Source organism: Oculina patagonica, chromosome 14, assembly GCF_052425735.1.
Source record: "Oculina patagonica isolate OP01 chromosome 14, crgOcupat, whole genome shotgun sequence".
NCBI lineage: Eukaryota > Metazoa > Cnidaria > Anthozoa > Scleractinia > Oculinidae > Oculina > Oculina patagonica.
In genome coordinates, this window is record NC_135771.1 from 24340728 (window position 1) to 24357439 (window position 16712).

At 39.3% G+C, this 16712-nt stretch overlaps 2 protein-coding genes across 4 annotated transcripts in view; both read left to right on the top strand.

Moving 5' to 3' along the window:
* Positions 1-16712, top strand: part of LOC144639320 (pancreatic lipase-related protein 2-like) — a 97798-nt gene that overhangs the window by 61652 nt on the left and 19434 nt on the right. The window lies entirely within an intron of this gene.
* Positions 1079-16712, top strand: part of LOC144639323 (pancreatic lipase-related protein 2-like) — a 35026-nt gene continuing 19392 nt past the window's right edge. The window contains exons 1-6 of one of the 2 annotated variants that reach the window (XM_078498642.1): positions 1079-1494; positions 2645-2875; positions 3122-3421; positions 3839-4027; positions 5123-5353; positions 7350-7471. In XM_078498642.1, coding sequence (XP_078354768.1) covers positions 1449-1494; positions 2645-2875; positions 3122-3421; positions 3839-4027; positions 5123-5353; positions 7350-7357 — 1005 coding nt within the window. In that variant the 5' untranslated portion in view covers positions 1079-1448 and the 3' untranslated portion in view covers positions 7358-7471. Of the gene's footprint in view, positions 1495-2644; positions 2876-3121; positions 3422-3838; positions 4028-5122; positions 5354-7349; positions 7472-16712 lie in introns of those variants that run through there. The other variant, XM_078498641.1, reaches the window with a different exon arrangement.

Sequence of the window (16712 nt, forward strand, 5' to 3'; positions counted from 1 at the left end):
TAAGAAAAAAGACTCACTTTTACCTTAATTAAACAATTAGACGTGGTTATTTCATTTGGGGGTCGCTTTCTTCAGCTCCTTATAAATAATATTAGGGAAGAGCATACGGAGTCTGAAGTATCAATCTAATGCTTATTAGGGACGGACCATTATTTTTTTGGAGGGGGGGGATGAAAAATATTGAAAAAAATTGTTTGCAGGGCCTGGAAAGACAAAATAAATTGTTTGCAAACACGGTATGTATAACAAAAAATAGTAAGAATTTCGGAAAAAATGTTTGCAGAGGTGCGTAAACTAAAAAAAAAGTTTGCAGAGGAAGATTTTTCATCCCCCCCTCCCAAGAAAATAATGGTCCGTCCCTTAAACAAAAGAAAACAGCTGTGACAAAAATTGATTAATTTTGATTGACATCAAAGTGAAATTAAAGTGATGTTTAGAGGATACAATACTAAACTTCGGCAGAAATCCGGTTGACAGAAGCACTCATAGGACCGTTTAGATTTTTCAAATATCTCAAGGAGAAAGAATAATTAACAAAGGGCTGTGTTTTGTCTATGGGGGAAAATATACAGTTTACGTTGGCATAAATTGTATTTCAAATTTTCTCTCGAGATTTATTGCTAAAAAATTCAAACCAACGTAGACAGCTCGTAGAAAACACTTAAAATTTCTCATCTTCTGTTCAGCCATCAGAAACTTACTTTTGACTGCTTGAAATGTTTGTAAAACAGTCGGTTGCAAGTTCGCTTACCCAATCTAATGCTTAAATTAAACAAAAGAAAAGAGCTCTCACAAAGGTTAATTTTGATTGACAACAGAGTGAAATAAAAGTGATGCATAGAGGATACAATAACTTGGGCAGAAATCCGGTTGAAAAGAGCAATATTTCAAAGGACTGTTGAGTATTTTTAAATTCCTCAAAGAGAAAGAATAATAGACTAAACGGGCTGGCTTTTGTCTATGAGAGAAAATAATTATACAGTTAATGTTGTACCAATAAATTGTGCAGTGAATCCCCAAATTGGAGCCTCCATGTGCAACGAAATTTGCTTCGAGTTCAAGAAATGGGAAGTAAAATTACAGAGAAGTACTATACAAGGGAAACATATATAAATTCAATTCGTTCAAGGAATGGGGAGTTTCACGAAACTGAGGGTTCGAGAAATCAGTATTCGACTGTATTTCAAATTCTCTCGAGATTTGTTGCTGAAAAAAAATCAAATCAACGTGGGTAGCAAGAAGCTACAAAACCTTACTTTTGACTGCTTGAAGTGTTTGTCAAACAGTCGGTTGAAAGTTTGCTTTTGCAGCTGGCCTCTTTCTTTGGGAACAAGGTTGATAAAGGAGTTAATATTGGTACATAAGCAGCTCATGTCGCAGAAAACTCTATTTAAGCTTCGCGTTTATAACCAAATCTCAAAGTCACAAGTCATCAGCCATCTAAGACAATGTTAAATTTTATACTGTGTTTCCTTTTTGCTGGCGCATCAACTGGTAAGTAAATATTTCAAATGTTGCCTCTTGCCAGAAATGATATATAACGATATATTATGATATATTACTTGCCAGTCGTATCCCAATTTTTTGAATCCAAGGTTTCACGAAACTCCCCATTTCTCGAACCAATTTTCGTTTGCTTTGATAGTACGTCTCTGTAATTTTACCGCCGATTTTTCAAGTTTAAACCTCCTGATTTCTCGAAGCAGTTTTCGTTTTCCCTGGTAGTTCGAAAAATCGGGATTATACTGCATTATTATTTTTGTGGTGAAACACGTGATGGCCTATGGTTGATAGAATAGTACATGTACACGCGATGGTGGGGCCTCCAGATCTTATGAATGAATGATATAGGTGCTTATATAGCGCATTTACAAAGCTCAATGCGCTTCACAGTTAGAATTTTATTGGATGAGACCGGACATCAGCATATCAGGCGCCTTTGGCAGCCGCTATCCGTCCATGTGTATGATCTCACCCCACCACCCAACCCATGGAATAGAACAGACCACAACACCGGGAACTTGTTGCCCTACTCTTTACGATGAGTGTGTGGGTTCTTTAACGTCCCCTGCTGATTGTAACACTGAAGATGCAGGAGACGAGGCCTACGGTTTATCGTCCTTATCCAAGAAGACTAGAACGCCTAACCATTCGCAGATGTAATTAAAAAGGTAGCACGTTCTCCTCAATTATTTCAAGACCCTGAGTGTTGGTCCGGTCTGGAAGTCGAACCTGAGACCTCCCGCATGGCGGTCCGGCGCTCTACCAACTGAGCTAACCGGTCGGCGGTGCTCGTTTCTTGGGCAAGACAGGTTTCTTACCCAGGCCCCAGTTGTTCAAAGGGTGGATAACACTATCCACAGGATAAATCACTATCCGGTGGATAAGTGTTGACAAAACGTACTCCGCTATCAACTAGATAGTGATTTATACAATAAATAGTGTTATCCACCCTTCGAACAACTGGGGCCAGGAATATAATTGAGAACCGGAGAAAGGTTGCCGCAACCTGATATAAAATCATGAGGTAACCAATCTGGGATAGACTGTCATCCCATTCAGGGGGATAAGCAATACCTCTAACACGATATCTGCTAGTTTTATTTACATACAAGGTATATCTCCGCTTTTTTCCAAATTACAGCGAACGGTGTCTGTTATGGGAAGTATGGTTGCTTCACCCGTGACAAACCCTTCAACAATTTCTGGGTGTGGCTGCCACAAGACACATCCGACGTTGGAACAAGCTTCCACCTCTATACAAGAAACAACAGGGAAATCTCTCAAGTAATCGATGACAACGATGAAGGAAAACTTAAGGCCTCCAACTTCGACATCTCGAGAAGAACAATCCTTGTCATTCACGGCTTTATGGGTAAGCTTTCATCAACCCTTGCGTCTACATTTGCCATCTATTCGCTAACCTTTTTCCAATCTAGTAGCAACATTGCGCCGACCCCTTCGCCAACCATGTGCCAACATAGTGTCAGCCTAACGCCAAACTTGCGCTAATATTGCTGTCTTTGGAGTTGTTGTTGTTGTTGTTGTAGTTGTAGTTGTTGTTAGGCTTGTTATTAATAATGTTTCCCTTACATAAGTTTTCAATCTCCTTTTCATGTAGAGAATAAAAATAAATGGGCTACTCGAATGAAAGACGCCCTTCTAGCCAGAGAAGACTGCAATGTGATATTAGTTGACTGGTCAAAAGGAGCGAGATTTCCTTATGGACGAGCTTCTGGAAACACTCGTCTGGTAGGGACCCAGACAGCAGAGCTTATAAGGTTCCTTATTTCCAGTTCTTCTGGTTCTGCCGGTTTGGCTGAGCGGTTCTACATTGTTGGCTTCAGCCTTGGTGCTGTGACCGCAGGATACGCTGGAAGCCATCTTAAGAAACACGAAATGATGCTTGGTCGTATAACAGGTATGATTTAAAAACGCCTGTGACGTATTTTAACAGATTTTTCTGAACAGCCAAAATTTATATTCGCGTCGCAGGAAATCCAAAAATAATGGCCCCTTTTTATTAAAAATTGCTATATTAGAGTGCTGCAACTATTAACAAGCGTCTTTAGCTGCGGATGGCTCGGATGGAAATGGATTGCAACTTGAAAAATTGAGGCTAAACTTTTCAAGTTGTTTCCGCGCGTCTTCAAAGAATCGATATTTGTAGCCATGTTTGATTTCTCTGTTCAAAGATAAAGTTTTCATGGGTTACGTTGCCTACTTCTAGTTTCAGAACAGTTTACTCCAGAAATCTGCGAAATTAATCCACTTAATCGTCGAAGCTCCTTTTAACAATACAGTACTTTTACTAATTTTCTCTGATTTTTCATATCAGGCTTAGATCCCGCGGGACCATATTTTACCAACGTGAATGCTGCGGTTCGATTGGATCCAGGCGATGCTGAGTACGTTGACGTCATTCACACAGATGCGGGACGTTTCGGGACTTCCCGGAAGGTCGGGCATATCGACTTCTTCCCTAATGGAGGTTACGACCAGCCTGGTTGTCGTTTCAGCATAATTCGTAAGTCACAGGAGTTCCCCAAATCTTCAGTTTCAAGGCCGTTTCGGTAATACAGTGTGTGCCATTTTATAAACAATATAGGCTTTCGGGGCCCGAATCTCTTCGGGATTTTCAAGAATTGCGCGCAAGTTTTGGATGGTACACGTTCACAGCGCTCAAACGAAAAAAAATCCAACGCCACTCTCAGCTTTCACCTCCCGAATTTTCAAAGGGCCTGTTTATATGGAGGAGAGTTGTCCCTGATAGGAAGGTTACCCCCCATACCGAGCCACCCCGGGCGAGAGAGCTTTTCAAACTTTTCTTTATAAATAGCTGTGAACTGTTTATATGAGAAATTGCAAAGTTGGCTCGGGGGACAGGGTGACCCTGGGTGAAAGGTCACTCGCCTGGAAGATAGGGTGACCCTGGGGAGCGAGCCAACTATTTTCCATATAAACAGTTTGGTTATTTTTGCCTCGCCTACCAGGGACAAGTTGACACATACGGAGCATGCACAAATGCTGCAATTGGCCAAAACAACATCGAAGTCGGCGGTAAATTTGTCCAAAATGGTCTTCATCGATGTTTTAGCGTTCCTGCATGATTTAAGAAAAGGCCGCCAAAATGTCCATAATAGCTATTTCAAAATAACTCTCGCCAGTCTTTCGAACCGACCCGGGCCAAGATTTTGGCTCGGCCAACGGGACAACTTTCTCATGTAAACGCTCGGTAAAAGATCGCGCGGGGGAGAGGGTAACTCTTCTACTAGGGACAACTCTACTCCATATAAATAGGCCCTAAGAATATGGCTCGAAAATGTGCAAAACTTTCGTAGGAAAACGTTATAAAAATAGCATTGTGAAAATTACGAGCCGTGAATCTAGGGAGATAACAATTATTACATTTCGTATGCATAAGCGGCGTATAAAGCTTAACTTTTCAGTGACTTTGTTAACGTTAAGCTTTTAAACGAAGGGTTTCTGAAATTGGAGACGCACGTTTGGCGAGAGCTGCGCATGGGCGCCACGTTCGACCGCTGTGTGGGTGGCACATGGTGATTTATCTTTGGTTGAATTGTATCCCGTTGTATTTTTTATTATTTTCTTTTTGTGCTAGAGTTGGTCAAGAGTGTGTCCTGTGAACACATGAGAGCTACTGAATACTACATTGCCACGGTACAAAACCGCTGCTCGTGGAAAGCGTATCCATGCACAAGCTACTCCGACTTTAAGAAAGGCAAGTGCCAGCAGTGTAATGGTGAATGTCCCACTATGGGGTACGGTGCTGATCACACCAAGTGCAGTGGAACATTCTACTTGAAAACAAACCACAAAGCTCCGTTTTGTGGTAAGTATGGTTTTTTCTCTTCTATTTTGTCTTGTTATTCGTGTTTGTTTGTCTCTTGCTTTTATTGTTGTTCTTGTTACCTCTTCGTCTTGTTCGCCATGTTATTTTTGTTCGTTGTGTTCAACTTGTTCTCTCTTGTTCGCCTTGTTCAGCGTATTTATCTTGTTCCTTTTACTCTTTTGCTCCTGTTGATCTCCATGTTTTTTCTTATTGGTCTCATTATTCTTGTTTAACTCGTTCTTCACTTCGTCTACATCTACATGAGCAGGAGCCCGGGCAGGCTTGCATCACCGCAAGAAATTGAAAACTAAAAAAATGTTGGGGGATAAAAAACCTGGCATTCCTATTCTATCCTTTTATTTCGACGTTTTTGCTTGTTTACAAGCTAAAAACGTAGAATAGGGGTTAGTGGACAAAATTTGGAACCACATATTTGTAAACTCTCAAGGGACTTTTTTAATTTCTCAAGGGACTGTTTTAATTTATCAAGGGATTACTTTCCGCTGTGGGTGATCACTTGCGATCTCGTGAAAAAAACGTGACTTCTCACATTTACAAACGTTATATAACAATTTTAAAAGTGACATGTCAGCTTTCTTATCTCAACGCACGTGTGTCTGAAAGGCGATCTATAAAAAGCGTCGCACAAACAATGGATTGCGTAACTAAAACAGAAATATATAATCACTAGCGCTTACATCGTTTAAAAATTACAAACGTCAAAAATAAACCATACCAAAAAACTCGCAAGAGATGGGGGCTTCTTTTAGCTTAGGAGCGGTTAAAAATTAGGCCAAATTTGGTCGCTACCTGCAAGCGCAACTCTATTTCGTCATCAGCCTAGGTCGTTAGGGACGTGACCTCGCGTTGACAGGGAATGACAGCAATGTTGCATGAATCGGCTTTACAACATGCGATCGTATCTACACAGTTCGAGTGGAATTTCAGTCAAAGACAGCAAAATTCTTTCGTATTTCATCTTCAAATATAATTCGAAAGCATTCACTGTATATATGGCTTTTGTTTAATCCTGGGTCTTGATATCCGACCCTCGCAGAGCCTAGACAAAACGCAGCTTGAGTGTAACGATTTGTTTACGCTGCAATTATATTTTGCTGTTTCATTTGCTAATTTCGCTGCCGTAATCGACTGCCTCGAAAGGTCCTTGCAATTTTAAAGTATAGAATTGTCGAATCTCGGTGAAATTTGCACTGTTTATTTGTGTAATGTTAAGGAATATGTGTATAAATACCCGGCGCGGACGAGCCATTTTTGACAAAATTATATGGCTGCATTTCCTCCGCGAAGATAGGAAATTGTTAAACTAAACTACAAAGAAACTGTAATGATAAGTTCGAAGAACAATGCACAGGATAAACCTTCGACTCGTACTTTATGCAAAAACGTCGATATCTCGAAGAGACTTTGATTCTGTTCTTTTGTTCTTGTTTTACAGGTTGTTTTTGTTTTAATAATCTTGTTCTTCTGCTTTTTTTGCTCTTATTGTTCTTGTTGGTCGTGTTTGTCATGGTCATTTTGTTCTTCACGCTCTTCATTTTAATTTGTTGATTATGTTTTTCTTGTTCATCTTGTTTCTCTGGTTTCTGTAGTGCATCATATCCTTTTTGTCCAACGTGTTCCTCCTCTCAAGTTCTGGTATGTGTTAGGGGGAATCGTTCATTGCAGTGATTTCCCAAAGTGACAAAAGGCTATCAATTTATTCACTGTAACTTATGTGAGGCCCTGCCAGGGTAAATTCCGACAAGCGACATGGACCAAAAAGTAGCGACAGCATACTAATAAAATCGCGACAAACAACAACCCTTACGGAAAAACTTAAATTCTGACAAGGACAAGCAATTTTCCTTCAATTTAATTACCGACAGCGACATGAAGAGCAATAAAACAGCGACATGGCACATTTTTAAATTTAGACAAGCGACACGGGAACCCCCCCTGGCAGGGCCTCTTACGTGATTGCTCTCTATACTCGCAGGAATTTAATCAAGGTCGTCGCGACGTAGACACCAGAGAAGTAGATGACCTCACAGAAGTTTAGGATATGTAACGCTCTTAAGCAAATATACCTCGATAAATAAAAGTGTTTAAAACATCCAATAGTCTGACCTTTCTGCCTCCAGTACGCTAGGCCAGCGTATCCTGCAATCACACCACCAAGGCTGAAGCCCAACCCGGTTAACCCATGAAAGGCATTAAATGACCCAGGGAGCGACCTCGGACCGTAATTTACCATAATGCCACCGAACGTCCTACGAGATCCAAGTAATTCAGCTGATGTATATTTCAACATTTCTGCTTTGTTTGTGTCCACAGTGACTCAACAAGCTCCTCTGTTCCTTCTCCCTGAATCCTACTTCCGATCATGAATGTTATGAGAAACATAAAAGCAAAGTGAAAGAAATGAAAAGTTATTACGATTTATAAATTAAAAAAGAGAGTATAAACTTACGTTACGAAATCTCATAAGGGCCGCTATTTTGAATGTTAATGAGGAACATAAAAGCAAAGTGGAAGAAAAGAAAAGTAATTACGATTCATAAATAAAAAAAAGAGAGTATTAACTTACGTTACGAAATCTCATAAGGGCCAACTATTTTGATAAAATGTATTTGTACTTGTTGAAGTGATCTTAATTTTGTTTACAGATAGATATCGGAATAGCTTTACATGTCAAAACTTCTTAATAAACCTACGTCAATATTTATTGCGCCTGGAGACATTTCCCATTTGCAATTTTTTCCATTAGACGAGCTGGTGTCATTCCGTGCAAGCCAAGAAACTTTGGATAATCATCTCTAGAAATCGCGGACCTCCGAGTCCGCGAATAGTATGTCCTGCGGTACATTGACCGTAGATGCGAACGCAAGGATTACAAAGAAAATGTATGGAGAATGAAATGTTTTATTAAATATTTCTTGACAAATTAACAAATGTAAGCGGAACACAATAGACTGGTGTATTAAGAACCACATTAATTGTACAAGAATTGAAGTGCAGACTTCGAATTTCATTTGTATTCATGAACGTTTTCTGCGAACAGTTTTTGAGACCAAAATTATAAGGCGTAGAAGAGGAATGTACGGCGAAAACCGAAAACTTAAAGTTTATAAACAGGGATTATCGGCAAACTGAATGTAATCGAAAAAATGTGCAAGCAGATTTGATAAAACTATACATGAATCTAACTCACCAAACGATTTACATCTCCTTCCGATTAGATTTCATTTGTATCTTTGCCGTTAGAAAACCACAAAAAATCGCATACTGTAAACATACGGCGGCAGTCCACGTTGAAATCCCAAAATCCGCTGTCTTTGAGCTACGATATTTCAGCCGCCTTTGCTCCAATTTTGCCGCAAAAGCCATCGTTTGAAAGATCTTTTGTAAGGATGGGCCGATACTCGATACCAAATATTCGATACACCGATATTTTGACAATTTTGAAAAGTATCGATACTTTCGAAAAATATTGCCCTTTCGATACCGTTTTCGATACTGCACACGTGACCTGAGCCTGCAGTCTTCTGGTCAGCACCTCAGGTTTAAAAAATGCAATTTTGCATAACCATGGATAGTATCCATGGCATAACGAAATATTGTTCTTGTCAATATTTGAATTTTTCTCGCCTTGACTTGATGTCCACACATTGCTGATGAAACAGTGAAACAAAAAGACCAAAATCAACATTCTTAGCTGACATTTATAATGCCAGGTCTGTTCTATGTATGGTCACGTGACAACTAATGACGTCAGGACGGAAATGACGTCATAGTATCGATATCGATATCGATATCGAGAAAAAAGGCAAATATCGTATCGATATCGTATCGTTTTGAAAAACCTGTATCGGCCCATCCTTAATCTTTTGCTCCAGTTTTATTATCAGGCAATATTTTTGACCAGTGGTTTTCCTACTTCACAAAATATATCTCTGTGTAGGCCGCATTTTTGTGTATCATCGTAGATGTATATGAGCCCAAAGTCAGGCTTTCGAATCAGCGGCTATTACCAAGTTTCGTGAGCGCTTAATGTAAGATGCATCAAAATTCGCCGACTTCAATGTCCGCAATTTCTAGCGATGTTTTTGACATTATAACAATTCGATTTTAAACTTCAAAGACTTCAAACCTGTGCGTAACTGTAAGAAGATTAAGTGATTGTAATGATGTAACTATTGTATAAATAACAGTTCTTGTAACCCCCCTCTCCAATTGAGTGCGTTGAGTCTCTTTTCCTTATCCGACGTTTAAAAGTACTCACACTATCTATACCACTTTCCTCCTTTGTCAATATGAACCACAAAAAAGGCCCAAAATATTTCAGAGAATGTTTCCCGTACTTAATAGTGCCGGTTAATGCGTGGTAGGGTATAATCGGAATTCCTTAAGTTGTATCGCTTTTCTCTTTCCCCATTTAGATTGAAGAGGTCTTGTAAATACTTCGGAAGTAGGTTGTTCTTAGCTTTTTAAATAATGCAATTAAAAAGCAATTCTAATGTTTAAAAACATTAGAATTGCTTTATAATTGCATTATATCTGATTGGTCCGTTCGTACTGAATGACCTGTGTAAAGTTCAAAATATTTATTTTTGCCCGTATTGATAATTATCTTTGATATCTTACCGGACTCAAAACATCAAGTGGAAGCCTGGCAGGGATCAATGTTGATGAAGGGAGTTATTTTACTTATCGTGATACTAACTGCCCAAACACAGGGTATGTATTGGCTGTCATTAGTTCATGAGTTCACATAATTTTTTGGCCGTTTTTATACTAGAGAGGAGTTACCCGTCTGGACGAGCTTCGGCAAAAATTTTGTTGCTCGTCTGGTTATGCGTCTCTAGTATAAAGACGGGCACAAGACGAGTTACCCATCTAGACGAGCTACTGTTCGAAATGCGTCTTGAAAGACGGATAACGAAAGGAAGCTCGTCTAGACGGGTAACGCGTCTTGTGCCCGTCTTTATACTAAAGACGCATAACCAGACGAGCAACAAAATTTTTGCCGAAGCTCGTCTAGACGAGAAACTCGTCTCTAGTATAAAAACGGCCAATCAAACTCTCAGTACGATTCGCAATCTATCAATATTTTTAAGACTTATACAAAAATACATACAAGGAGGTCTATAAAATTAATAACAAATAGAAAGCAAAACAGAAGAATTCTCATGCGGAAAGGCAAAGTTCCCTATTGGATTTCAGTGCACTGTTGAGAGATGGTGTTAAGTGCTTGATACATTATTGCGTCTTCGTAAAGGAGAAGATTTCAATTGTAGTCACAGGCTATACTCTGGTGTTGCAATTGTTTGAGATATTTTTCGTTACCTGTCAAAACGCGCAGGTGGGGCGTTCTCAGTACTAAAAGTTACCGGTAAATTACACAAATGTTGAAAAAAATTTAAGTGGAATTTAATTAAATATATTTTAGATTAATCGCGGCGAGTTTCTCTGTCAGAGGTAGCACTTTATTTAATTTCATGCGTTCGGATGAAAAGAGTTCTAGCTGTTTCGCCGATGTACGTCGCTTGACAACCAGGGAAGCTGAATTTGTAAACAAATCATGGCTTTGAAGGGTCGATAGAACTTTCAGCATTGTTTTGATTCCGTTCGTGCCAAATATTTTTTCACATAAAAATTGCTCGTGTAAACTGTCCTTTACTAAGCTTTACAGACACGACAACTGTGCTTCTACAGAGGGTAGCTGAAGGGATCGGTGCATGTTCACTGACGCTTTTTGTATCTATTTAGGGTTTTTTCGTTTCTTCCGAAGAAAGGTCTGTTATGGAAAGTACGGCTGCTTTGAGCGGATACCCGGTTTGAAACCGTGGCGGGTACAATTTCCTCAAAAGCCAGACAAGGTTGGAACATCGTTTCACATGTTCACCTGGGATGGCTATGGGATAATTGATGATGTTGATGAAGGAAAACTGACAGCTCCAAAGTTCGACATTTCACGGCGAACGATCTTTGTGATCCATGGGTATACTGGTAAGTGTAAATTTGAAAAACGTTTTAAAAATTATAACGACAAAGTTAAATTTAATTTTCTGACAAAATATGCCATTAAAGAGGACATATATTTGCTTGACTAATGGACTACAAATCTCGGCTTCATCTAAGATTCTGGATTAAAGGGAAAATTATAAAGCATTCACAGGAAAACGGCAATTATGTGTATCTACCATTAATGTCAAACACCCACAGGATGCCAAGTATGTTTTTCCTTTTTATCACCGTTGTACACTAAAGTGAAGGGTGCTCTACCTTATTTCGAAAAAAAATGAACAACTGGTTCATGCTTTAACGTGCACTATCGAGTTTTAGTAGAATTCTAACGTAAATGCTGTAATCTGATTGGCTGAGCTATTACGAACATCAGCCATTAGTATACAGTGGTTAAAGGTCGTCTACAGAACGGCGACATTTTCTCGTTTCTCTGAAGTTTCGAAGGACGTTTAGAAATGCTATATGAAATAAGAATAAGGAAATTTACCGTTAAAACGTCAAAAGTACTGAATGAACAAATGAGCATGACTTCACAACTAAAAGTTTCAAATCACAATTCAGTCCGCGCGCGCAATTTTGCTAAAGTGTGAAGTTTAAAGCGAGTTCATACGTAGAAAAACATTTAGAAATTGTTAATTGAAGGAAAATGAGTTCTACTGAAACAATTAGATTATTCGCTCTCAATTTCTTTATGGTGACAGTTGATTCGCCCTTCGGCCTCATCAACTATCTCCTCATAGACATCCCGAGCTCATAATCTAATTGTTAAAGGAACCGTGTCACGGATTTTAGCCAAATTTAGGTACGGGAGAAGGCCGTCAAATTCACTTAAATATAAAAATAAACGCTTAAAACAGTGAATGAACATTTCATTGACACAGCATGCGCAAATACAAAAGAAGGTACGGATGGTCGAAAGTGACGAAGATTGAAACGGATTGCAACATGGGTTTTTGAAATAGTGTTGGGCTGAACAGTTTTCAAAGTTAGTCTTGTTTGCTTGTAACTTTAAATTATAACGTCCGGGAGACACATTTGGTTGTGACGAAGCTACGGTTTTGTCATTTAAATCCATAGAAGTAATTTCTTTGCAAAAATTAAGTTTCATAGCGAGTATTTGATAAAACTTATAAAATAAATTAAACTCAGCCGCGACACAGTCCCTTTAAATGGTGCACGCTTACATATGCTGAATTTGATTGCGCGGCTCTGCTAGGTATGTTATAATAACAATTCTCTTTTATGCGTGTGTATTTTGCTATCTAGAAAATAAAGACACTTGGGCCACACGTTTGAAAGATGTTTTACTAGACCGAGAAGACTGCAATGTGATTTTGGTTGACTGGCGTAAAGGAGCAAAAAGAATTCAATATGGACAGGCTGCTCAAAACACTCGGCTTGTAGGGGCTCAGGTGGCAGAGCTTATAAGGTTCCTGATTTCCAGTTCTTCCGTTTCTCCGGATTTCGCTGAACGATTCTACATTATTGGATTCAGTCTTGGTGCTCAGACCGCTGGGTACGCTGGCAGTTATCTGAAGGCTCGTGGAATGACCCTTGGCCGCATAACAGGTATAGCACAAGCTGCTGAAGCGTTTTGATCAAAAAAGCGTCACTGACTTTAAAATATAAAAGCCATGTCATATACATTTTACCAATGCTGCTAAAATTATTTGTTTTTTTTTTTCAAAACAATGGAATGAAGGTTTCAAAAGGCAACTTTGCATTCCGTATGCCAAGAGTTACTTACTTTTACACGGATTTCAACAGATTTTTGAACAGTCAAAATTTATATTTGTGTCGTAGGGAAACTAAATATGATAATTCCGTTTTATTAACTGTTAATATATTAGAGTAATGAAACTGGTAGTACTGAAGCGTCTTTGGCTGTGGATGGCTAGGATGGAAATGGAGTGCAACTTAAAAAATTTAGGCTAAACTTTTCAAATCGATATTTATAGCCGAAGTTTTATCTCAATCCACAAATTAAGGGTATGTCTGCCTTAAGATGTTCAAAGATAATGTTTTTCATGGGTTAAGCCGACAGTTTAGACCATTATCTGCAAATCTCCATGACGTAGCTCCTTTAACCCTTAACATGATGAAATTATTCCTAAAAACGCGTTTTTTTAACCGTTAATCGATTTTCTTGGCTCTACGGTCCAAAATTTCTCTAAATTCGCTAAAAATGCACTTTCTGACAATGCAGGAAGATTTTGATGAAATTTCCATGTAAAAATGTACAATATTTTACTTTGGCGCCTGCGCATAAGCCAAAATTTGTACTTTTTTTTGCTGAACGTTTCCTGATTTTTTTCCTTGCTCCTTTCCTTTTCGTTTTTCTCTGCTTTCTTATTTTCTCTATCTTTTACTCTGTGCACCCCTTCTACTGGCCTGAAAAGTTTTGATCTGAATCAATGGAAAACCCTGGAAAGGAGATCATGATCAAGTACGGGTATTTTGGCCTGTTTTAGCACCAATTTTACACCAAAAACTGATCGTGTTTTTTTCGATTAGCTCTGTCGGAATGCAGTCAATATTGAAGATGGATAGTCCTGTGGAAAGATCTATCCAAGCTCTATAAGATGCAAATCACAAAAATCTGCTGACGTGTAAATTGGTGACGTCATAAGTGGTTGAATGGCCATTCCTCCAAATCCCGGAATAATCCGCGCTTAGCATGTTAAGGGTTAAGATGGTTTGGTAACTTACATTCTCAAACTCATTAATAATTCATGACGTTATAAGCCAACCAGAGCGCCCCATTCGGGTCAGGTGGATGAGTTGGAAACTCAATGAAACACTAGTTGAAAATCACTAGTGTTTCATCACGTTTTCATCACTAGTGTTTCATCACGTTTTCATCACTAGTGAAAAAATTGTTCTTAATCTGCATATTCATATATTACTCAAACACAGCTTTACATGAATCATTAATTTTTAAAACAGGAAAAACATTTCAAATTACAAACTGACAAGCCTAAGTCATTTGAAATTAAAGTTTACAGTACATTTCTTAAAGTCGCCAAAACAGACTGGCATAGTATCCATATCCACATTCTGAGAAACTTTTTCTACCTTCCGTGACACGGACTCCTGCTGGAATCGACACTAATTGTCGCACTTACTAGCTAGCCTAGTGTAAGCGGCTGAACTTTGTGCAATTCATACTCTTTAAAAACTCCACCAACCTCGAGTATTGGAACATTGACACTTCGCACTCGTTGCCAATCCTCAAAAATCCCTATTGCCCACTTATTTTTATATCTGGTAGACTTCGGTACTGCTCTCTCTACGCAAAGTTCTTCTTCCTCGATTGTTTTCGGGGAGCGAAACCTTCCTTCGGCCATGGCAAAAACAATATGTAAATCCCTTCAAGTTCACAACGCTTTTAGAATACAAATTTGGTGCAACGCGAAACTATTGGATAATTAAAAACAAAAGCTCACAAATACAATGAATGCCGACTGAATACAACAAATCACACATACAAGGCATTTTAAAGAAAAATGGGAAAAAATACGACACTGCATAATTTTGTATTGTTTCTTTAGAGAAGTCATTTCAAAAACTCGTGCATCGTGTTTCATCACGATTTCCAAACACTCGAAAACAGATGAAAGCACTCGGCCGAAGCGGCCTCGTGCTTTCATCTGTTTTCTCGTGTTTGGAAATCGTGATGAAACACGATGCACGAGTTTTTGAAATAATACATACTCCACACAGTAATGTAACTTTGAAGCTACTCGGCATTTCTCTGTTTATTTTTTAACAACAGGTTTAGATCCTGCCGGACGATTTTTTACAAAGAGGGACCCCAAATACCGACTAGACCCAGGTGACGCAAGGTATGTTGATGTCATTCACACCGATGCGACTAGAAAATGGGGTCTCGGGACAGGCGAAGCAGTTGGGCACACGGACTTTTGGCCAAATGGTGGCTCCACACAGCCTGGTTGTATTAAGAACAATTTATTCAGTAAGTATTCTCTCTTAGGTACTGTATTTGTGAAGTGTCCTTTTTTTAGTACAACGTTTGGAAAGGAGACGCTAACCTCGTCCAAACATTTCGGATTCTAATGAACAGACCAGCATGCCACTGTGTCCCTTACTCATTACATGGTAAATTATTTTATTTTTCTTAGAATTCAAGCTGTTCAAAACTGTTGTCTGTGACCACATGAGGGCTCCGGAATATTACATCGCATCAGTGCAAAACCTGTGTTCCTGGAAAGCGTTTCCATGCGATAACTACAAAAACGTTAAGGATGGAAGATGCCTGCAGTGTAATGGCGAATGTCCCACTATGGGGTATGGTGCTGACGAGACCGAAAAGTATGGCGACTTCTACATAAAAACAACCAGCAGAGCTCCCTTCTGCGGTGAGTAAGCATCTCTTGTTCTGCTCAATCTTCTTTTGTTGTTTGCACTGTTTTCGACGTTTTACCTCATTTAGTTTTCTTGTTCTTCTGGGTCGTCTCTCTCTGACGTATCGTCTAGTACTTCTGGTTCTTCTACCCTGCGAGCAGAATTCCCTTTTAGGTAATATCAAAGCAACTCTGCTCGCAGGGTTGGTTCTTGTAGTTTTTCTGGTTCTTCTGATTCCTTTGGGTTTTTGGTTGTTGTGAGTCTATTGGCTCTTCTTATTTGGAGGAAGAAGTCGTCTGGTCTAGTTTTTTTCTGGGTATTATGGTTCTACTGAGTTTATAGGTTTAATTTTTTGGTCCTTCTGATTGTGGTTGTGATTCCTGGTTCTTCTGGTTTTGCTGGGTGTCTTGGTACTATGGGTTCTTCTGGGTTTTCTGGTTCTTCTGCAAGTTATGTTTCTATTGTTTCTACTGGTTCTTCTGGGTCATGTGACTTCTAGTTTCACTGGCTCTATTGTTTTCTAGTTCTACTGGATTATCTGGTTCTTTGTGGGCTTTAGATTTTTTCTGCCTCTTCTACCTCTTTTGGTTCTACTAGTTCTTTAAATTTTATGCTGCTATTTGTTCTTCTAGTTCTTGTGGGTCTTAGGGTCTCCGCACACGTGGGGTCACGACGCAGGGACATGAAGCAGTGACAAAATTATGTGAGAGGACATGTAGCAGGGACGTGCGGCGGGGACATGTGGGTGGAGTTGAAATCCGTGCAACATGTCGCAGGGACAAAACTGCCGCAAAATTGACCCTGCTACATGTTCCCTCAGTGTGAACAACACATGATTTGTCGCTGCTACATGTTGCTGCAGCCTGTCCTTGCGACATGTCCCCACGTGTGCGGAGACCTTTAGGGTTTTCTGGTTATTTTGGTTCTTAATCTTCTGGTTCTATACCGCTTCTTCTTTTGTTTTATT